This window comes from Durio zibethinus, chromosome 6 (assembly GCF_047325235.1).
Source record: "Durio zibethinus cultivar Kanyao isolate XHJ-2024 chromosome 6, ASM4732523v1, whole genome shotgun sequence".
Taxonomy (NCBI): Eukaryota; Viridiplantae; Streptophyta; class Magnoliopsida; order Malvales; family Malvaceae; genus Durio; species Durio zibethinus.
In genome coordinates, this window is record NC_143167.1 from 33,100,402 (window position 1) to 33,123,185 (window position 22,784).

Below are 22,784 nucleotides of genomic sequence, written 5' to 3' on the forward strand. Positions count from 1 at the left end.
CATTACATGGAAAAAATAAATAAAAGGAAACAATTAAAGAAACTCTTTGAGATAAACATTGCCACGTAGGCCTAATTATGAGATATCGACAAAAAGACTACCGATTGTATCGATCAAATTCCAACGTGGAATTGAAAATTGTTTTTCTCTGACACAGCAGAGAGGCTGATTATTAAACAACTTATTAAATATCATTTGTCAAATTTCTAACCCTCTTTCCTAACTCTTGAATGGCATAGAATTAAGAGGAAATTAAATCTTTAGACTTGATAAAATATCTGAATAATTAAGATGACAAATTTAAATTTCTCACAATATTTGAATATAATTTTAAATTTTTTATTAGTTATTTCATAAAAAAACTTTATTGGATGCACATAATTATTATTCTAACGATTATTTTCTTGATCTTAATGTCCTAGTACATTGAATTTATATGATCAAATGGTTTTTCCTTTTTTTTTTTTTGGGGGGGGGGGGGTTTGGATGGGAGATTTTCAGTACAATCAGGTTGGCTTATCTGATACCTTCTTGTCTCCGGTTAGGTTGCTCTTTTGACCATGAGAATGACGCTTTCGTTTCTTGTAAATGGCAGGATTAAGGGTCAGGTCGTCTCACATTAGGAAGATCCGTAATCTGTGATTAGGACAATTCCTTTATTAATCTTTGGTCTTCCCTGCCTGCAATTTTGGAATAAATTTTGCTTTTACCAAAAACCAAAAGAGTCTCAAGGGATCGATGTGTTTAAAAAGGGCTCAATTTCTACCCATGCCACCAAGAAGAAAACAAGGAATTCTGAACGAAAGTGAGAACACAAAATGATATTTTGACGAGAGAGGTCCCAATTAACTTTCTCACCAAGTCAGTGGGTTTGAGCCCCACCGAATCCGTGGTTGTAACCATTCAAAGCCAGCTCAAGAATTAGACCTTCTCTACAAGGTTAAACCAGCCATAGAAAAGAATTGCAATCCAGATTAATTCGGTCCAACAACACCCACGTGTTTTTCGGTTTTGGTATTTTACTTGTTTGATTTCACTTCTCCAAATTCATCCAAAAGTAATAAAAAAGAAAAAAAAAGACTGAGAAATTATTCATGCAAAGTTGAATATAGATAATTTGAAGAGAAAGCTGATACCCCACCTTAGATTTAAACCCAATTGGAACCACAATTTGAAGACAACAACAACCCAACAATAGTAAGTTCAACGATCCAACTCCCAACAGCAAAAGCAAAGAAAATGTACAATCAATGGGAAATTGGTGAGTGGTGGTGACGCTTGGAGTGTAAGAAAAGTCATGATAGACCTAAATTTAACAACAAAAGCCATCATTTGAGATCTCTGCCCCCACAAACCATCAAAAACAGCCCACCCACTGAATTTTTTTTTCCTCCTCTAATACGATCGATAACCTTGATTTTCATATGATGCAATTTAAAGGGTTAATTAGGAATTAATTGAAGTCAATGACCTAACATTTCTTCCAAATGCCATCGACAAAAAATTTACGTGAGAAAAGGGTTTTTTTTTTTTTAATTTATTTATAATGTTTGATGATGCACCCCATGCGTTTACAGCACGCAAAAACGGAAAACCTATATGCTTTGACCTTAAACCATCAAAAAGTATTTATTTTTCTTCTGTTCGCCTTTTTCATTAGGAATTTCGGATTCAATACGAATGACTTTTAGTTCTCCAATCTTAAATTAAATGGCAAATCCCATTCCATGACGGGATATGATATCATAGAAAGTTATTCCAACAAAAATATTTGCCTTTTTTTGGTTACAATTTATGTCCTTATTATAGTGTTAAAAATATAATACCAATACGAACCATAATATTATTAATTATATATAATAAATAATCTTAAAGCTGTGGAATTTTTTTGCTACTTTTTCAAATTGAAATGGAGCAAATTTTGTTTCATTCTGTTCATCTATATCTATTAAATTAAAGAAACATTGGCATGATTCTTCATGATTGTCTCCGTCAGCATTAGTAGTGGCCTGCGGCTCTAGTGGGCTGAGGACAGAAAGCTGGAAATTATTCCTGGTCCTTATATATCCTACTATATTTGAAAAATGAAAATAAATCTTTTTTATCCATTGTGGGTCATTTTTAAGTCAACTTTTCAATTTTACTTTAAATTTTAAGAATTTTTTTTTTCTAGTTTCAATAATCCAAAAAAAAGACTTCCCTTAATCAATAGTACAAACACTATGCGACAACTGCCCAATCCCTTAGTTTTACTTCGAGAGATTGGAATCTGGATAACATTATTGCATTCCTCGTGCAAAACAAAATGTGGACCTATAGTTGTCGAAACCTTATATTTTATTCTATATATATATATATTTTTATTTTTTTTAATAAAAAAAATCACAATTTAAGATAAAAAAATAAAATTACAAATTTATAATTTAAATTTATTGGATGTTAATTTTTAAAAATAATTGTATATGTTTATATAAATATAATTCGCCAATATTTCACAATGTATTGACATCATATCATTTTAGAATTCACTATTTTAATGATGGATACGTCTGCTTATATAATTCATATGTCCTATAGCCATAGGGATATATCCATTACAAATATCAAAATTTTTTTTATATAAAAAAAGGGTAGAAACTGACGTTTTTATATTCACCACGTGAAAAATCATATTTAAAATTACTTTAACAGACAATGATATTGTAAATTCAGACATAGTCTGAATCATGCAAATGAGTTGAAATACTTATTAGGATTGCATATTTGGTAAGATTTCCCTTCACCTTGAAACAATCGGCAATTTCGGTATTGAAGCACAGGCTTACAACTTACAGCCTTGACTTGGAGATAAAGAAGTTAGGCAGACCAACCCCCCAATCAATTTCAAAATAGTAGCCGAATGGCCTATCCACATTGGATTTAGGCTGAGGGTCCTACAAAACATCATTTTCCAACCTAAGTTTTTTCTACCAAACTTTTTTTGACTGTCGAGAATTATAAAATATTTCCATTGGCAAAACTTCCTTGCTGATTGGTCTGCCCCAAAACTTTGTGGTGGGGTGTGGTTTGATTAGAATTTTGGTTTTGAATATCGGGTGAACCTTGTAATTGACTTGCCAAATGACGAAGTTGATCTTTTTCTCAACCAATATTAAGATATTATTTATAATAATATTTTTGTATTAAATACAATAATTGATAATTAATGTAAATTTTAAAAAAAATTCCAATGAAATTTAGTAAATTAGATTCAAGAATCGTTAATTTCTTTTATTCCAAATCACAATATGTATTTTGAGAGTTTTATGAAATGTCATTCACGTTGTTATCCATTTAATTTTCGATTACGCAAAATGCAATTATGAATGACAATGAATAGGGAGCCTTTCATATTAATTTGCCAGAGTTAAAACAAAATTCAACATTAATTCAAAAAATATATATCTTAAATTTTCTCCCAACTAATTTTGTGGGGCACAAACTCAAAACTTTTAGTTGTCTATTTTGAATGACAATGAATGGGGAGCCTTTCAAATCTGGTAAAATTAAATGTTATTAATTTAAAATCAGAATTTAACTTAATTTATTTATATAATTAATTTTAAAAATATAATTAATTAAAATTAAAATTTTAACATTTATAATTTTTTTTTAATTTTTAAATTACGATACCTTTTACTAAAAAATATTTTAACTTTTAACTTCCCATTGATTCTTTCCTTTATTTACATTTTTAAAACTATCTGCTTATTTATATACTTGTTTTATTTGGATTTCAATAATCATTTAATTTATTGATAAAATATTAATTTTTAATTTAAATTATCAAAATTTATTTTTCAATAACCTTAAATAAAAAAAAATCTCTAACACTCAAATTCCCCTAATATATATATATATATATATAGTGTTATTTATTCAGATAAGAAGCCGATCAATCAATTTTACTACATTAAAAGCTTCTCATTGATGTCCATAATTTTTAGTTCACCAAGTTGGCAAAAGAGTTTATGCCACTTCTACGGCAAAACCTGATTTCATATGCTAATTTAAACAAAATTAGCTAAATGTTGTCAATCGTAAAGAACCAATTGTAACCGATTTGTTGAGTCATGTTTTGTTTCATAGCTTCGATTAGTTCATATTTTATCTGAATATCTCAACACCGACCGCACCACTTTAGTGATTCTAAGCATCAAATTACAATTATAAGAGACACCTTAATGCAACAAAATGACGTTTAACAATGCCTTTCTTTTCTTTTTTTTTTTCTTTTGTTAACTTTATTAATGTAAATACTCCACATTCTATTTGTATTTTACCATGATTCTATTCAAAAAAAATTTATGCTAAATAATTTTAAGGATAGTTAGGTTGGTCTAACCCCATTTTAGATTCTCTTGTTTTGTCGTTACTTGAATCCAAAACTTCTCTGGAACTATATATATTAAATCATTTATTTTTTTTTTCTATATTCAACACTTTTGTTTGTTTTGACACCTAATCAGCAAAATTTAAGTATGGATGAAATTTGTTAAAGAGGGGGGACCCTACAGCAACAGTCGGACAATCGAAAGTGGGCTTCTCTCTTCGGTCTCAGCCTCCCAGGGCTCTGATTGATCGAAAACATACAATGGCAGCTGCAACATTTTTATCCTATCTCCTTTCTCCTTTCCAAACCTTTAAATTTGGTTGGTCAATTTCCATCTGATCAAACCTAAAACAATTAAAGGCTCAATGGATTGTTATTTTTCCCCTTGGACTCGAGGAATCTGAAATTAAAATCATTTGGGTTTAATTATAGCAAGCAAAACCTTGGTCTTTGAGATCACCCACACAAGTTTGCCAAAGTCAACGCACACTGAATACTAGGTAAACATGCACACTGAATATTAGCAACATATGTGATTTCAGCATTAAGTCATGAGCCACGTGAGGCGTGGAGGTTTTTGAAAATCAAAAACCAGGTGACCCCAAAACCACTACACCCAGCCAATAGATTTCCCTGAAGCTCTTCTTCTCTCTCTTCGCAAATTGCACGAATTAAAAAATGATCACCCGGATAAGCTTGTTTAAACCTTGGAAATTAAATTAAATCTATTAACAATTAAAATTCTATACACTTGCAATAAGTTTATTTTTTTATTAGTACCAAGTTTTTGTCGGTGCTTAATGCCACGTCAGACATCGATGATTCTGCCAATCCAATTCTGGAGTTCGCTGTCTCGCACTTTATTCTTCGGGACCCCACTTGCCAGCTGGACTTATTTCTGACCGAACTAAACTCTGTTCGGTCACGCAGTCGTCACTACCGACCAATCCAACTTCGCCACGTTTCCTAATCGGGATCTTTGTTTGCAATTGCCTTTCCGACAACCGTGTCCCCACCCCGGCGTGCTGTGACTTTCACGCATAGCTTAGAATGCTAAATTTTTATCCAAAAACAAAACGAAAATATCTAAAAAAAATATGTGAATGAAGTCGAAATGACGAAATTCACCCTATGAACACTCTCGTGGCCGGTGCTTCGTTGCATCGGAACACTGACACCTACTTCCCTTGAATGGAAGTTTAAAAATATATATATACATATATATATTTTTTTCAAATTTAAAGTCAAAGACAACAAGAACCGTAGAAAACAAAACAAGAAAACTTTAAAAGAGAATTAAGATCAATATGAAAAAAATTTTTAAACACAATATATATCAATAAGAAAAAGTACCTCTTTAAAAGAGAATCAAGATCAATAAAAATTTAAAAATACTTATTAAAAAAATCAAATAATAAAAAAAAAACACCAATGGGGGAGCCAGCTGGAGGATGAATGGGAAAAAAGCGGTATTGTGAAAGTAACAACAAAACCACAGGAAGGTAAGGAGGCAGCATTGATGGTTTTTCAATTTTCACAGAAGTAGAGGAACTCAACGTGTGATAGCTTAACAAGCCATTAAAAAAAAGGAAGGTGGTGGAGTAGAGTGCCTTCCCTTTGTGTATAAAAGGGTCCCCAACCTCACCTCTTCATCCATCCCATTTCCATTCTTTTCCTTTCCATTCTTTCATTTTTTGCGTTTATTTCGTTTTCTGGTTCCTTTTGCTATTTCATTTCTTCCTTAGTTTTCCTTGTTGCAGAACTCAAGGTAATCTGCATTGCTTTTCTGTTGTTTCTGTCCAAAGTCCAACAAATTTTGAGCTGGGTGTTTTTGTTTTTCTTGGTTTGGTTGTGGCATATGCCAATGAAGATCCTTTTGTCTTTAATTTTTTTTTCTTTTACAATTTGTTGGTTTAGTTTGGTGGGGAAAACGACGTTAGATTATCTGTAGGAGTTTATGGTAAATGTACTAAAAAACTTTTGTACTTCACCATTCGTTAGATCACATTGAAATGAAGAACAAAAAAAAAAAAAAAGACACAATTTTGCAGAAAATTTACTTCATCTGCGAACTTCATATTTTGCTTTGCATAATCAGAAAAACAAAAGAAAGTCATGGTTATGATGATCACAAGCACTGTATATGACCCCACTTATGTTTCTGCAGCTTCTGACTTGTGTCCCTACACTTTTCCACTTTCAATTTTTTTCTTTTCTTCTGTCTAGGAAAAATAAAAAATAAAAAAGAAAGAAATTATTAGAGAAAAAAAAAAAGAAAGATTCCTTGTTTTTGATTGGTGGTTTTGATTTGAGGTACAAAGTGTGTGTACTTTTTACTATGGTTAGAGTTGGATTTAATTCATTTAGACCCACTTTAATCTAAATGGAAATAAATTTAATTAATAACAAAACGTTGGAGTTAATATTTACTATATATATTCCATAAAAAAAAAGAGAAATTAAAGGAAAATTTGCTCTTTGATTGCTAGGTTTCTTGAAATTCAAGGTGGCATAATAGTTTCTTTCCTTGATTCTCTGCCTTTTGCAATGACGCATTTCCAACGGTAAATTAATGTCTGAAATTACCAACATAACCCTCAACAAGACCTTTGTCGGTTTATGGTTCTTCTTTCCAAGTCCAAATATTCTTACACTTTTTTTTGTTCAAGTTTCAACTTTCAACTGCAGTTACAGTATTTTTTTTATTATTATTCAAAAATTAGTCGGTAGCATTTTACCATAACTTACGGGCTTCTCCTTCTATAAATTTCCTCTAAATTCCAGCGTCTTCCATTCCATTCTCCTTCGTTAAACCATTCCCTTTCGTTATTTTCGTTTAGGTGCTCTTCTGTTTCTCTGTTCGTTTCGTTTCTCTTTAGTTTATGTTTTATGTTTGATCTGCTCTTAGTTTAGTTTAATTTCTTTGCCTTTGAAAGTTCTGAGGAAGAGTTCTCTTCAATCCCATGTTGCTGTTCTTATTTGACCTTCTGGAGGGGGAGGGGGTCTGTTTTCCTGGCCTGTCGAAATTTCCATCTTGAAGAAATAAAATCTGTCTAGTTGAAAAGTTAAAAAACAAATCTGTTTTCTTGATGAAGAGGGGCGTTTCCCTGCTTAAATTTCTATAGCCAAACAGTGCCATATCCACTCATAGTGGTGGTTTTAAGGACTTTCTTTGAACTACATTAAGATTTTCTTTTTATTTTAATTAATGGGTATTTAATTAAATAAAAAAAATTAGATCTCAGGATGTTCTGTTGCAAAACTTGGTTGAACAATAAACGTAGTTTGATTAACATTAAAGATTTTCCATGTGGTTGGTGGATTAAGGTGTTAGGTTTGGAAAAATTTTGTAATCTTCTAGAATAGTTTGTTTATGTTGGTTTTGAGTTTTGACTTTTTTGGTGTTTATCCATCTCCATTTATAGTTGATCATTTTGGATACTCTCTCCTTCCTTCCTCTTCTTATACTTACTCTGTTTTTGGGCTCTGTTTTTCTGGTCTTCTTTTTTTCAGTTCGAAGAAATGGCTGAGCGTGTTATCACCCGCGTCCATAGCCTCCGTGAGCGTTTGGATGAGACCCTTACTGCCTACAGGAACGAGATTTTGGCCTTGCTCTCAAGGTATTTTGAAGCGGATCCTTCAAAGATTGTTTTCAAATTTGCATGAAAGCTGTTTTTCTTTTGAAATGTTTAGATTTGTTTATAAAATTGTTGTTTTTATTGTAGGATTGAGGGTAGAGGAAAAGGAATTCTGCAACACCATCAAATTATTCTTGAGTTTGAAGCTATCCCTGAAGAGAACAGAAAGAAGCTCTCTGATGGGCCATTTTCTGAAATATTGAGGGCTAGTCAGGTAAAAGAAAACTTTTTTTTTCTCTTTTGGGTTCTATTGTGACAAAGTCTTGATTTTGGTCATTTTTGTGTTGTAGGAAGCGATCGTGTTGCCTCCATGGGTTGCACTTGCTGTTCGTCCAAGGCCTGGTGTTTGGGAGTACATTAGAGTGAATGTCCACGCCCTTGTTGTCGAGGAACTCACTGTTGCTGAGTATCTTCACTTCAAGGAAGAGCTTGTTGATGGAAGGTAACTTGAAAAAGTTCATATTTAGTTGATTTATTTAATCTTTTTTATTAAGGTTGGTTTTAACAATGTTTCTTTACTTTGCTTGTAGTGCAAATGGAAATTTTGTTTTGGAATTGGATTTCGAGCCCTTCAATGCATCTTTCCCTCGCCCAACTCTTTCAAAGTCGATCGGTAATGGTGTGGAGTTCCTCAATCGCCACCTTTCGGCTAAATTGTTTCATGACAAGGAGAGCATGCACCCTTTACTTGAATTCCTCAGAGTCCACTGCCACAAGGGCAAGGTATGGCACATAAAAATGTTATTTGATTGTGTTTGTTATAAATATCAGTCAAAATAGTTGTCAGTGCATAGATCAGACATAGATTCTTGCATCAGATCCTTAGATGTACTAGGATCTTAGTATGATATTTAAATGATGGAAAATTCTATTGTTTATATGGATTTATTGGTGTTTTGCAGAACATGATGTTGAATGACAGAATTCAAAACCTGAATGCCCTTCAACATGTTTTGAGAAAGGCAGAGGAGTATCTTAGTACACTGCCTGCTGAGACACCATATGCCGAATTTGAACACAAGTTCCAAGAAATTGGTTTGGAGAGAGGTTGGGGTGACAGCGCTGAACGTGTGCTTGAGATGATCCAACTCCTTTTGGATCTTCTTGAGGCACCTGATCCTTGCACCCTTGAGAAGTTCCTTGGGAGAATCCCCATGGTCTTCAATGTTGTGATTCTTACTCCCCATGGATACTTTGCGCAGGACAACGTTTTGGGGTACCCCGACACCGGTGGCCAGGTTAGCCCTTTACAAGCCTAGTTTATAAAGAGATCAAGACTTGGATGATGTAGTTTGTGTATAAACTAAGTTTATAAGCATGACTCTTTCAACTATTCCTTATAGGTTGTTTACATCTTGGATCAAGTCCGTGCTTTGGAGAATGAGATGCTCCACCGAATCAAACAGCAAGGACTCAATATTACCCCTCGTATCCTCATTGTGAGAGTTCTTGACTACTACTAGTAGTTGTAATCTTTTGTTTCGGGTTTCTTGACATATGATTTGGCTCTTTTTTGTGCTTATTTCTCTGTTTCTTTTTCAGATTACTAGACTTCTTCCTGATGCTGCCGGAACAACTTGTGGTCAACGACTTGAGAAAGTATATGGAACAGAGTATTCAGATATTCTCCGAGTACCCTTCAGAACAGAGAAAGGAATCGTGCGTAGATGGATCTCAAGATTTGAAGTCTGGCCCTACTTGGAAACTTATACCGAGGTGAACCATACGAAGATCTTCGTGTATTCATTCTCAAGCATTAATTATCCAATTTCTACGATAGTATATTATGTTTGTTTTATTTACAAGTAAATCTCTTTGTTTTATAGGATGTTGCTCAAGAAATTTCCAAAGAGTTGCAAGGCAAGCCAGATCTGATCATTGGAAACTACAGTGATGGCAATATCGTCGCCTCCTTGCTGGCACACAAATTGGGAGTTACTCAGGTTTGTTAGAAACTAATTTATTACTATGATCTTTTATGTGTTTATATTTGATCACATTTCGGCATGATGACTTTGTTTTTTTTTTTTCACTTTTATGTAGTGTACCATTGCCCACGCTTTGGAGAAGACAAAATATCCAGATTCAGATATATACTGGAAGAAGCTTGAGGACAAATACCATTTCTCCTGCCAATTTACAGCTGATCTTATTGCAATGAACCATACAGATTTCATCATCACCAGTACTTTCCAGGAAATTGCTGGAAGGTAGATGATCTGCTTTCTCAGTACTTTGATTTGATAGTTTCTTGAAATGCTTTTTGATCTCTAGACATTAATATTCTTAATGATTTCAGCAAGGACACTGTTGGACAATACGAGAGTCACACTGCTTTCACTCTTCCTGGTCTCTACCGTGTTGTACATGGGATTGACGTGTTTGATCCCAAATTCAACATCGTGTCCCCTGGTGCTGACATGAGCATTTACTTCCCTTACACCGAGGAGAAGAGGAGATTGAAGCATTTCCATCCCGAGATTGAAGAACTTCTTTACAGCAAAGTTGAGAATGAAGAACACTTGTGAGTGCACCACACCTGCATGTTAATTTAGCAAAACCAATTACGAAAATATATCTGTTTGAACTAATAATTTGTGTGTCAATGTCCCACAGGTGTGTGCTCAATGACCGCAACAAGCCAATTCTATTTACAATGGCAAGGCTGGATCGTGTTAAGAATTTAACTGGACTGGTTGAGTGGTATGGCAAGAACGCTAAATTGCGGGAGTTGGTCAACCTTGTAGTCGTAGGTGGAGATAGGAGAAAAGAATCCAAAGATTTGGAAGAGAAGGCTGAAATGAAGAAGATGTTTGAGCTGATCGAAAAGTACAAGTTGAATGGTCAATTCAGATGGATATCATCCCAAATGAACAGAATTAGGAACGGTGAACTTTACCGTTGCATTTGTGACACAAAGGGTGCTTTCGTACAACCTGCTTTGTATGAAGCCTTTGGATTGACAGTTGTCGAGGCCATGACTTGTGGTTTGCCGACATTTGCAACATGCAATGGTGGACCTGCAGAGATTATTGTTCATGGTAAATCTGGCTTCAACATTGATCCTTACCATGGAGATCAAGCTGGTGAGATCCTTGTCGATTTCTTTGAGAAGTGCAAGACAGACCCATCTCACTGGGACAAGATCTCCCAAGGAGGCTTGAAACGTATCGAGGAGAAGTAAGCTCACAAAATTTTCTCTTCTTTTTCTTTTTGCCTACGTTGAAATTACATGTTGTTCTCATTTCTTTTTGCATTGTTGAAATCAGGTATACATGGCAGATTTACTCCGAGAGACTATTGACCCTGACTGGAGTGTATGGCTTCTGGAAACACGTTTCCAACCTTGAACGCCGCGAGAGCCGTCGTTACCTTGAGATGTTCCACGCTCTTAAGTACCGCAAGCTGGTAATAATTCTCATGCCCCCATTTCCTTCATTTCAGTCTCTTCTCTTTTTATTGGCTCCAATTGTAAGTTGTTAATTGTTTTGTATTTGTTACAGGCTGAATCAGTTCCCTTGGCAGAGGAGTAAATTGAAGCCGTTGAAAACAATGGGCCGGTTTTGCCTGGAGCGGTTTTCGGAGAATAATCTTTGTTGTTTTGGAATTTTGATTGGACAAAAAAAAAAAAGCCTATTGCTTTTCTTTTTTTTTTTTTTTTTCAGCAATTGTTTGAACTTGGGGTTTTGCGCCCGTCAATTCAAGCAAAAGATTGTGCGGCTTTTGTTTTTCATGTTTCATCTTTTTGTTAGTCGTTTTCTCTCCTTTGTTTTTATTTGAAACGCCATACAGCAATGCCATAAAACCATTATCACAGCGTTCAGTAACCGTTATGATGGATTGGAGGGTGAAAATGATTGGTTTGAATGATGCCAAATGCTGCATTTCATGTCAGTCGGGCAAAGTGCAAACCATATTTCCTACAATAGATTAGCCACTTCAATGGAACAATTATTAAGCTTTGGATTGATTATCAACTAGTTTGTCTAAACAAAAAAATAACTTATTACTGATTAAATTATATGAAAATTACGGATTATGTGTACTACTTAACTATCTCCCATCACGGTTTTGATAGTCTTGGGTGAGTTTAGATTTGATTATGATTTTTTTCTACTCATTTTTCCTTCTCTTTAGGAGACGTGACTTTACATCAGTGAATTTAGTTTATATGCTGTTGCAGTAAAAATTTTAAGTGTTTTAATATTATTATAAAAAATATAATTATTATAATGAAATGTTTTAAAAAATATGTATAAAATAATAAAAGTAAAAAAAAAAAAAATACCTTCTAAAGATGCTTTTAAATCACAAACACACCTCCAAAGAATTTAATTGATTTGCAAAATCAGACAGTTTTACTGCAAAGCTGAAGATAGGCGTTGAATTTGCGGTAAAAACGAACTTCGCTTTTAGACCTTAATGATAAGCGGGGACTAAGAAACTTAAAAAACCAGCATATAGTTTAAGATTACTGCTATTCATGTATAATATAACATGATTGAGTATGCCTGGATGCAATCAAATCGAGTCGATACAATAAAAAATTTGAACTCGACTCTCAATTCGTGATTTGATATTCGATTCGAATTAGATCGAATTTTATTTTTTTAATCCGAACTCGTTTCGTGATTAAAATCGAATTACTCGAGCTCGCTCGATTAATATGTAAAAATAAGTTCAATTTTTATACTTGATAAAAATTCGATTATTTGTGATCGAACTCGAATTCGAAATATTTTATTAATTAAAATAATAAAAATATTTAAATATAAAAGCTCGATTAATCTCGTAAGCTACTCGAACTCGACTCGATCAATTAATCGAGTTATTCGAATTCGACTCGATAATAATCATACATAATTCAAATTTTATTCAAATCGAATCCGAATAATTTACGAGTATTAATGTATCATTTACACCTCTAAATATGCCTTGTTGCCCCTTGACAAAATTCATGCCTAACCTGAGATACAAGTTTTATGACCATTCGCCAAAAGAAATGAAACAGAAAATCAAAAGGGAACTACTTGTATACGTATTACATATTGCTATTCCTTTACAAAATTTGCCTTTCAATTTGGCTTTCAAAATTTACCAACCGTACATTGATATCAGTCTCCATGCTACAATATCCACATTTCAATGTCCTTATATCCCCTCTGATGCATTTTTGTATCTCATTTTCCTTTCGCTTTCTCCTTTCTAAGTTTTTCCTCTTACTCTTTACCCGCTATAGAAATGTTTCCCCAACACTCCCAAATACAGACTAGGCAGTCACAATTAGACAAAACTGTTCAAAACCAGAAAGCTATAACCAAAAAAATGCAGCAGTTATCGTAGAGGCTGGCTGCGCTTCTAACCGGAAAATTCTCGATTTTATTCTTGTTTGGTATTTTTCAATTTCTGTGGCAGAGGTTGTCTTGGATAGAAAAGAATTGCCAACAATAAAGTTAATGCAAGACCTACTAATCCACTAAAAGTTTGAAAGAGGAAAGTTGATGTTACCCAGAGAGGATAGTTGGCCTTGTAAATTATAAAGCCACTAGTTTGTAAAAGAAAACTTGAAGCCATTATCCCAGCCCGCAACCCAATCGGAATTGAGAGGCTGCCATCATTTCTTTGCCGAATGCCAGACAAAGCTAAAGATAAAAGCCATAGACTAGGCATCGCCATCAGAGACCTGAAATCCCATCGAAACATAGTTGGGGCAACTGTTAGCGAAGGCCCTTCTTTTTTCTTTTTTAATTTACAAATCTATTACATGTCTATAAACAAAGGAATTACATCTAAAGAATACCTCATACAAAAAAAATGGGAAACAAGAGAAAAGAGAATGTGATGCTCCATAAAAGCAGATGATGTTACCTCTGGAACAAAGAAAATGCAAGTCCGGATATAATAATTCCCCGATGATAGCCAAAATCTACAGCAATTTCGTCAGGCAGCCAGGATCTAAAAAGCAGTTCTTCAACAAGCACAATACCAGTTGCAGTTACAATTCCTTGAACAGCTAACACAAGGAGCTTTCCATACACTTTAAGCCTAGCAACGAAATCTAAAGATGATGGAAGAAGATTTGAAGGCCAAGACAAACTGACACAGCCAAACAAAGCATTTACGGATTGTATTAACATAACAAGCATGACTCCTCCAATCAAGCCCATGAGAAGATCTTTGATCTGCATGGAATAATATCAATATTAACTCACTCTGTCTATGATAATACGTAGGGCTATCCATAACTATTGAAGATAACATGTGCCCTCAAATGTCAAACCCCTAATTGTCCAGGTGCAGAAAAGCAACAACCTCAAAGACATAAACCAACATGCATACCTTTGATGATGATAATGTCAAATCCAGTCCATATTGCTCGAGTGGATTTTCATAACCACGTATTCTTTTGCCCCATAACATGACAAGTATCATGACAGCAGTGTAGAAGCCAATAATGGAAACAAGTTCAGCAAACTTTGAGGGATTATTTGTTGTCCAGCTCTGCACAAGAGTTGGAAGCAATGGAACAATAACAGGTGACCATAAAACAAGACCCATGCCAACAAAGCCAAGAATCCTTTGGGAAGAAAACAGGAGAAAAGAGGAAAAGTACAAAATCAGTACAACAAATAGTCAGATGACAACATAACACCTAAAACCCAGATATATATATATATATATATATATATATATATCTGAAATGTCAAAGGCGTGTGGTGTCAAGTTTTAAAACATTAAGCATCATTCTCTTGCCTGAACAATATTGATTATAACTTTTACTAGGTTACTCTCAATTATAAATCTAAACAGAATGCATTGAAAGAGAAAGTTGGGAGGGTCAAAAGTAAAGGAGGTTGGGAAGGAAGTCAGCCACTTTAATACCTTTGGTATAAGGGGCGTTCAGCCAAACGGAGAAACATAATAAGCCTGTCTGTTAGACTCACTGCACCACGTATACCACCCCAAAGCAAAGCAATTTTACCAACTAGCCTCAACATGCCACCCCTTTGTCCCAAATCGGCTAACATTGCAACCAGCCTGCTGACAAAGATATGTGTAAGTAGAGTTTAAACAAACAAACAGACAACTTCAAATGTAACAGAAGTGTATATCAGACATATCATAAAGACCTTTCTTGATCCAATTCACCATCTTCCTTTGTAGGTACAACAGGACCAGCAACCGACAAGGCTTTCTCAGCAAGACTATTGACCATGTTGATTTGGTGTTTGTCAGCTCCTGCTTCCTCAGGCTTTCCAGGCTCGTTATGCTGATGACTTTCCACCTTGAAGGTCTTGGATGAACTTTCTGCAGTTCCCTTTTCATCTAGTGGATCCTTCTCATTTTTATACACCAGCGAGCATGACAAGCACACAGATTCAGCAGAAGGAATAAAAATGCAGAAAAACAAATCAACATGCATGACATATAACAATAAAAAATTAGAAGCTTGAAATAAAAATCTTTAAATCAAAACTAATTCAACATTTCTTTGGATACTCTTGGTACAAATTGGATATGACTTGAACAGGCTTTTAACCATTTTGGCAATGTTCTTAAAACTAAACTAGTCATGGAACCCTAAAAGGAAAGGATCAAGGTCCAAAAGGTTCCTTGGGAATCAAACCATGACATAAACATCAAATAATATTTAGAAGCAATTAAATAAAAATAAAAATAAAAATAAAATATTATAAGTAATTTCTAGGTAATAACAACCAAGTTCAATAGAAAATCTTTGCTGATAATAATTGTTGAAAAACCTTTATTACTTGACAAATGTTGCTGAATTTTTAGTAACAAAACAAGGATAACTTAATCCTTGCTAAACCAGGCTTGTACAGGTGGGTTTAGAAAGCCAACAAAAAACATATAAATGCTTGTAGACAAAAGTTCTAAAGAAATTAACTATTACCTTGTTTGGCATTAGCAAAGCTGACGCTCCTAGAGCTGCTGTAACAGCACCAACTATGACACCATCCTTGTTAAGGCCTTTCAAACCAGTTTCTACCTCTTTTTCACTACTGGGGCTATGCAAAGTACCATTTTGACCAGTTTTATAAACAGGTGATTGATCAAACTCCATTATACTAGTCTTCTCATGATTCTTTTTCCTAGATATTTTTGTTTTATTAGCAGCCTTAACTGCACTTTGATCATTGTCATGAACAGTAGAAATATGAAAATGCTTTCTCAAAGCAGCTAAGCTAGATCCTACAATAACACCAACTGGCAGCACTCTCCTTAGATAACTTGTGCTCTGAACAGCAGATGAAATAGCCCTAATAACATTTTCTCCATTGATAGTACCAACTTTTTCTGGGGCCTTGTCAATAACATACTCTTTGCCTTCAAAATCAGTAAGCTCCTCATCATCTCCAATACACACAGACACTGCAGTTGCAACTGTTTCAATATCTATAGCAAGTAGAGATTCCATTTCTTTCATGTCAGATGCACTTAGCCTGCGATCAACTTCCACCCTCAAAGAATCCAATATAGTAACTTTTACAAGCTGCACTAATTCCAATTCCTCTAATCCCTCATCAGCATTGCCAGCACTTCCATTCATATTGTCTATCGTTTCAAACTCTCCAACAGGGTCATGCTGTCTTTCGGTATCTAATATTACATATGATGGTTCAATGTAATTTTCCATTTTGCTAACTTCTGCAGCTGGAGCCATAAGCTCTCTGCTACGAGTTGTAACATCACCAATAGAATCTCCATTCACTCCTGGTTGTTCCAAGAGCTTCCACTTACCTTCTTCTGGAAAGTAGTCGAGCAATAAAGCAGTAGTTGTATCTACATCTAATGGTTTGGTAGTTTGTTTTGAAAGCAAATATCTGTGGAAGTATTCACTATGCAGAAAGTCCTCATATTGATTTGCATTTATGTACAAGGGAATGTTATTTACGGGTCTATTTGAATAATCAGCCAGAGGTTTGCATCCAACTATATGATCATTGTTTTTTGGCAAATCCAAACTATTACCTACAGTATTTCCCTGAGAATCATCACTATCAGTCCTCCCAGATGAAACAGGATTTTGTGAGGATTCCTTCTCCAGCCATTCACTTGTTGAGTCATCCTGCAAGTCTGGACCATTATGATGATCTTTAGGTATGGGAGGATCATGCAATCCATCAGAAACCATACTCTGATTATTTTTACTTCCATCTGTGTCTCTCAATTTGTGATCATTTTCATTGTCCTCTTTCTTTTCAAATGTATCTTGTGTCTCAGTTACAGAATCAGAATTATCAGTCCTAACCTCATTTCCTTCATGAGATTCATTTTCTTCTTTTTCCTCCTCGAGTTGAGAAATCATATCTTCTATCACACCAAACACACTGTTAACAGCTACTTGGGTGGAATCATCCATCCCTGTCAGAGCATCTAATGCTTGAGAAACACTGAAGGTTGGGGGATTGCAATCAGCTATAGTGGACTTATTTTGATCATGTGAATGTTGAAGATCCTTTTTATGATCACCATTCCCTTCCCCTTCCACTGGTTGAGCTTCAGAAGATCCTGCAGGGGAAACTGTACCGTCTCCCATAGTGGCAGATGCCAATTTATTTTGGTCAGTAAAAGAATCCAAGACTTTTTCTTCCTTGTTGTGGGGAGTATTATCATCCTTTGTTTCAATTCGGCCTACTCCACCATCTCGGTCTGCTTTGGACTCACCACTAAGTATTTCATCTGTGCTACCTTCCTTTTCAGCTTGGGAAGTCAAATTAGGCTTAGCATTAGTTTCCAATCCTGTTTCGCTAGAGTCAGCATGTGGAGAAGCCTTTTCTTTGGTGAGATCATCACTTTCATGGATTTTTCCCAACTCATTTGTATCCTTCTTAGCTGAAGAAGAAATATCACCTTGATTTGCACTTGTTGATTGAGATTGACCTACGTCACCAGACTTTTGCAAATTGTCTGATGGCCGAGATTCTGATCCCTGTATGGCAGTAATTTTGTCTGAGCCAACCTGAATGCTATCAGTCCCATCTGCCAAATCATCAGCTCCTTTTATCTCATCTGTAGAATGAGCATCACTAACACTTTCTTGGACTTTTGACTTGAACCCTGATTGTATTTTGGGAATCCTCTCAATACCCTGTTTTAAGTTTGTGCCTTGAGCATGCATAATTACACATACAGCTGCTGTAAGTTTTTCACGAACATCTTCTGGAACAGCATCTTGCAAAGCTTTCATAACTGTCTCGCCTTGATTAACAGCAGCCAAGACCTGGACGTGCATACTTACATTATTTAACATACCTAAAGTTCATGCCCCCAAATTTATTCAACTTATATCCACAAATTCTTAAGCCATGTCTCTTTCAAATTGCTATTTAAAGTACCAAGCATGCCACACCAGAAAAATAATCTAAAATTGGAAATAACATCATACAGCTGAATTTTCAGTAAAATACTTTTGAAAAGAAAACATATATAGACATTTAACTTACTCAATCAAGGAATATATTATATATCATATGACTTGTATAGTTTACATATTTCATTTCCGGCAAATGCACATGCACAGGGCAACCTTTAACATTAGCATATCATTTTGATTGTTCAAAATTGAGATTATACTTAAATCAGACCACTGCAAACTAAGGGTTAGAAATTGATGAATATGTATTCCACATTTTAGAACCCAGAATGACCATACAAATGAGATAAACCTGCTATAAGCCTTACCTTCAGCTTCTCTGCTTCTTTCAAAGTTCCAGGCATAGTTACATCAAGCATATTCATAACTACTTGCGCAGTTTGTAAAACTTGGCCTATTTCACCATCTTCTGCGGCAGCATCCTCTTTGACCAACTCTGCTTCAACAGATTTGGTCTGCGCTAACATATCATTGTGCACTCCTTGCAATCCCTTGTCTTCAAGTTCCACATCTTTCAGTGAATCTTGTCTGGACCGCAGGTGGATGCTAGCAGCTGTATCACCATCTTCTAACATCTCTCTTGTAGGACCAATGGGATAGCCATTTAAAGCATTTGATCTAGAAAGATCCAAAAGCTTCTTAGCTTTTCCGCCCTTACCAGTCAACCTACCTTCTGCAAAAGCCAAGCCTTTTGAAGGGTTGATGTTGACATCAACATCTTTCAGAAGAGGATGACGACCCTTTAGAAGTCCAAGCTCCACTGCTGTAAGCCACTATATATGCCAAATGATACTAATGAGAAAATCAATTGCAAGATACATGGTGAAATTTTATCAAGTTCTAAAACCATAAGATAAGATAAAGAACATGTCATTCCAGACTGGTTAGTACCACTCGCAAATTGCAATAACCAGGATATAGTTGGCACTGGAAGCAGTGAAACCTGTTCTTATCATGTAATATGAAGTAAACTCTGTAGGACTTAAAAAGTTTGGGGTTCAAAATCCAAATAATGGATATATAGCAAGAGTTAACTACCTAGACAGTCTTCAGAAGACCAATGTATAGATCACTGAGAAAGACCACAGATCACCAAGCTCATTTGTGAAAATTGATGCTTTGAAAGAGGATATTTCATGAAAAAACTAAAGCCTGAGATCAAATCTAAAACCTAAATCCTACCCTCAAACCCACCGCACCCTTGAAACAGTATACTTTACGTTGTCATTTTAAGGATAACCCCACTATTTTGCTTAACATACTATGTGGATAAAGTCAAGGATCCAAACCCCTAAGACGAGAAGAAAGAAGATAAGATATTACCTCAATAGTAAGATGATGGCACCAAGATACAGTAGCTCTGGATGGTGAACAAGAGCAGAGGAGTAGGCTTGTAAAAGGATTTTCAGCAATTAAACCACGGGGAATAGAGAATAGCGGAACCGATCCATCATCATTCTGACAAATGAAAAATGTACAAGAAATTAGGTTTTCCTTCTAATTTTCCTCCTTGGGGGAACTGGATTCTGAGCTGGTGCAATTATTAACTCAAGAAATGATACTGCTGAAAGATAGTTTATGCAAGCATGCAGAGGACAGAAACAGAATAAGTGCAAACTATTTCAGGGCAAGTCCTAAAAGATATTTTCCCAAACGAGAAGGCAAGATTAAACATCTAGATCAGGTAGTTAAGTTTTTAAAAAGTTTACATTAGAAGGAAATTTAGGAAGCTTACCAACATCTTCAAGGAACTCTAGCTTAGCTTAGATAGAAACTACTTAACCTTCTAGTGACTAGCGTTCAATGACACATAAGAGAAAACATAAATGAGTTTTCTTTGAAGCAAGAATGTTCTAATCTGACATTTGACGTTATAATATGTACCTCAGAGAAAACATATGGCATTAGATCTCAGAAGTTCTAGAAGGTACCTGTATAAAAAGAACTGGAATCTTCACATTGCCAACTAAGCTTCGCGTGCTAGATTTTGAGTAAAAGTCTTCTATGGCCTCAAAACCGTATGAGACCATAGATATTGCCTTTTCAAAGTCACGAACAGATTCGGCCGATAGAGCCTTTTCCACATCAAACCCTTTTGCTCGGCCTTGAAATAGTTCCTAGATGATTCATTTAGCATGAATCAAATGAATTAGTACTGAATGGGCAATCTATATTAAAGAAATAATGAAGTAATTTTGAGTGAAATGCTACAAATTTTGAAGCAATCACCAACCTTATTAGATCGTAGGATATCTATAAGTCCACCAGTGAGTTTTTCATTTAAAGCAATGTGATAAGGAGTCGATCTTGTGGCCTCCTCCAAGTCAAAAGGATTGTCTATGCATGTTGCAGCTGTCAAAGGTGTTTTCTCACCAACTTCTGCCAAGTATTTCGTCAACATGTTTGCGCCATATCCCCAGCCAACACCCATCAATGTATTCCATGGCCTTGCCTTATTGATGAACTGTATAGCAGTGGAGATATCGTCGCTGTCAGCAGCCGTAAACAACCTACATAAACAAACTCGTTAAGCTCTAATATCAGATGGCTTTTCAAGAAATTTCCAGGAGAAAACAAAATACTGCTTTCATTAGATAATTCTTTTGATCTAGAAGCCTAAAATATAACACTCTCAAGTAACTACTTCCCACTTGCTTAAAACATATTATAAACATTTTATTAAAGCTAAGAAACAAAACAATCAATGAAAGACTACTCACTTAAACAAACAATAGCTTACCGGGGAGTGGTGAGTGGCGAGCTAGCGCAACCTCTAGGATTCATAACAACCGGAAAAAACCCACAAAAAACCGCCTCCCTAACAAACGCCTTCACCTTCTCGTGCATACTACCCTCCGCCGTTCCCGGAACCACCAAAACCGTCGTGTCCAATCCAAGCTCTTCGTTCAAGTCCAAATTAGCCGGCCAATCAATCGAAACGACACCGCCGTCATCCGTGTTTATACAAACTCTCTGGTACTCCAAGTCACTCGGTTTCTCTCCTCTGTTTCTACTCGCCTGGATCATCCTCCCGCTATGTAGCCTCACGAAATGCCTATCTTCCTTCACCAACCTCTCGTTCACACCCTCCATCAACTCACTCCCTTCGAACGATATGGAGGGGCATCGGAGGATGACGAAGCGGTTAAACGGCGTCGGACTGGTGAACAAGATCCACTCTCCGATTTCACAGGCATTGTTTTTGCCTCCGGAGGCTAAATTTAACCGCGAAGATAAATAAAGAGCGACGCCGCCGGAAGTTAGACCTAAAACCGGCGCGAGAAAATCGAGTGAAGGAAGGTTCTGGAAAACGTTGTTATCGAAAAAGAAATTGAAATGGTTTCGGAAAGCGAGGTTTGAGCGAGAGAGCTTCAAGCGGCGTCGTTTATAAACGCAAAATACGCGGATTTGGTAAGGATTTTGAGGGGAGAAAAAGAGGAGGTTGTCGGAACGGTTAAGAGTGAGACGGAGACTGGTGTAATTAGAAGAGAAGCTCATTTAATTTTCTTTTTTTTTTCGTGGGGAAATGAAAATTTAGTTTTTTCGAGAAGGTGATATTAAAGATAAGACAAAGACGGAGGAGGAAAAGGCTGAAAAAAAGAGCAAAAAGTATGAAAGGAGCGGATGGCGATGGTGTTGGGGTGGCGGAGGAGGAGGGTGGTGAGTGGTTAGGGGAGGTTCTACGGTTTTAACCGCGAACTCGAAAATATATGGCTTCGGTTTGCCGGTGGTGGATCCCACATCCGGAAATGGGTCCCAAAGGGAAACTCAAAAAGTAGAACGAACCGTTATTGGAACGTTTACTTATAATATTTAAATCGTACGATGATCGCATCCACATCGGGCGGTGCAAATTGGATCGTTTTCACCGCTTCACCTTCAAGAAGGCGGCCAGGCCTTGACCAAAATATTGGGCCTAAAGAGGCTGACGGCTGGCCCATTTTACATTTGTTATTGCAGTTTGGAATATATAGCCCAAAAGGTTTTTTGGGCCTCTTATAAAAAAAGTGAATATACTCATAGACCAGGAGTTAGTCAGTGGATATCATATATATATATATATATATATTACCAAATAAGAGTGGTGAATTTATTTTAAATAAGATTTTTTGTTGTTTAAAACCCCAATCATTTCCAATTTCTTGCTTTACAGTTTTACCAATGAAATCTTTTATCAATTCAATGCCAAAAATTAACCTTGAACCTCTTACAGGTTTGTAATATTGAGCCAGACTAGTATCTTGAGTGCTTTGGATCGGGCCCCTTTCTACGTTCTCAATCACCATGCCCAAAGTCTAAAATTTTTAAGCCGCCTAAGATGGCCCATTATTTTCTCTTTATTTCCATTCCTTTATGCTGATCTTCTCAAAAATGA

At 35.6% G+C, this 22,784-nt stretch overlaps 2 protein-coding genes across 4 annotated transcripts; one reads left to right on the plus strand and one right to left on the minus strand.

Moving 5' to 3' along the window:
- Positions 1–6,027: 6,027 nt before the first annotated feature.
- Positions 6,028–11,743, plus strand: LOC111286797 (sucrose synthase-like). Of its 2 annotated transcripts, none has more exons than XM_089763091.1 (14): positions 6,028–6,140; positions 7,886–7,992; positions 8,098–8,224; positions 8,301–8,452; positions 8,541–8,733; positions 8,913–9,248; positions 9,354–9,449; positions 9,553–9,726; positions 9,837–9,953; positions 10,054–10,220; positions 10,310–10,534; positions 10,627–11,190; positions 11,280–11,418; positions 11,514–11,743. In XM_089763091.1, exons 2-14 carry the CDS (start codon positions 7,895–7,897, stop codon positions 11,541–11,543), a joined length of 2,418 nt encoding a protein of 805 aa, XP_089619217.1. In that variant the 5' UTR covers positions 6,028–6,140; positions 7,886–7,894; the 3' UTR covers positions 11,544–11,743. The 2 variants fall into 2 exon arrangements, with proteins under 2 accessions (XP_089619217.1, XP_022732742.2); XM_022877007.2 differs by lacking the exon at positions 6,028–6,140 and adding an exon at positions 7,165–7,212.
- A 1,277-nt stretch (positions 11,744–13,020) lies between these two features.
- On the minus strand, positions 13,021–22,276 carry LOC111284421 (alpha/beta-Hydrolases superfamily protein). 2 transcript variants are annotated; one of them, XR_002689512.2, is made up of 11 exons: positions 21,150–22,246; positions 20,643–20,919; positions 20,341–20,526; positions 19,733–19,867; positions 18,718–19,182; positions 15,926–18,256; positions 15,141–15,346; positions 14,893–15,048; positions 14,350–14,511; positions 13,879–14,192; positions 13,021–13,693 (listed from the first exon to the last, which is right to left on the minus strand). XR_002689512.2 is itself a non-coding variant. In XM_022873084.2 (11 exons), the coding sequence occupies exons 1-11, from the start codon at positions 21,905–21,907 to the stop codon at positions 13,390–13,392; spliced, it is 5,370 nt and encodes a 1,789-aa protein (XP_022728819.2). In that variant the 5' UTR covers positions 21,908–22,276; the 3' UTR covers positions 13,021–13,389. The 2 variants fall into 2 exon arrangements, 1 of the variants encoding a protein (XP_022728819.2); XM_022873084.2 differs by having other exon boundaries at positions 14,350–14,587; positions 21,150–22,276.
- Positions 22,277–22,784: the final 508 nt, after the last annotated feature.

Coding starts and splice junctions, on each gene's coding strand:
- LOC111286797 (XM_089763091.1), top strand. CDS start 7,895: ATGGCTGAGCGTGTTATCACCCGCGTCCATAGCCTCCGTGAGCGTTTG. Junction 8,734..8,912: donor TCCACTGCCACAAGGGCAAG/GTATGGCACATA, acceptor GGTGTTTTGCAG/AACATGATGTTGAATGACAG. Junction 9,727..9,836: donor ACTTGGAAACTTATACCGAG/GTGAACCATACG, acceptor TTTGTTTTATAG/GATGTTGCTCAAGAAATTTC.
- LOC111284421 (XM_022873084.2), bottom strand. CDS start 21,907: ATGAGCTTCTCTTCTAATTACACCAGTCTCCGTCTCACTCTTAACCGT. Junction 20,527..20,642: donor ATATCCTACGATCTAATAAG/GTTGGTGATTGC, acceptor TGAATCATCTAG/GAACTATTTCAAGGCCGAGC. Junction 18,257..18,717: donor AAGAAGCAGAGAAGCTGAAG/GTAAGGCTTATA, acceptor ATGCACGTCCAG/GTCTTGGCTGCTGTTAATCA.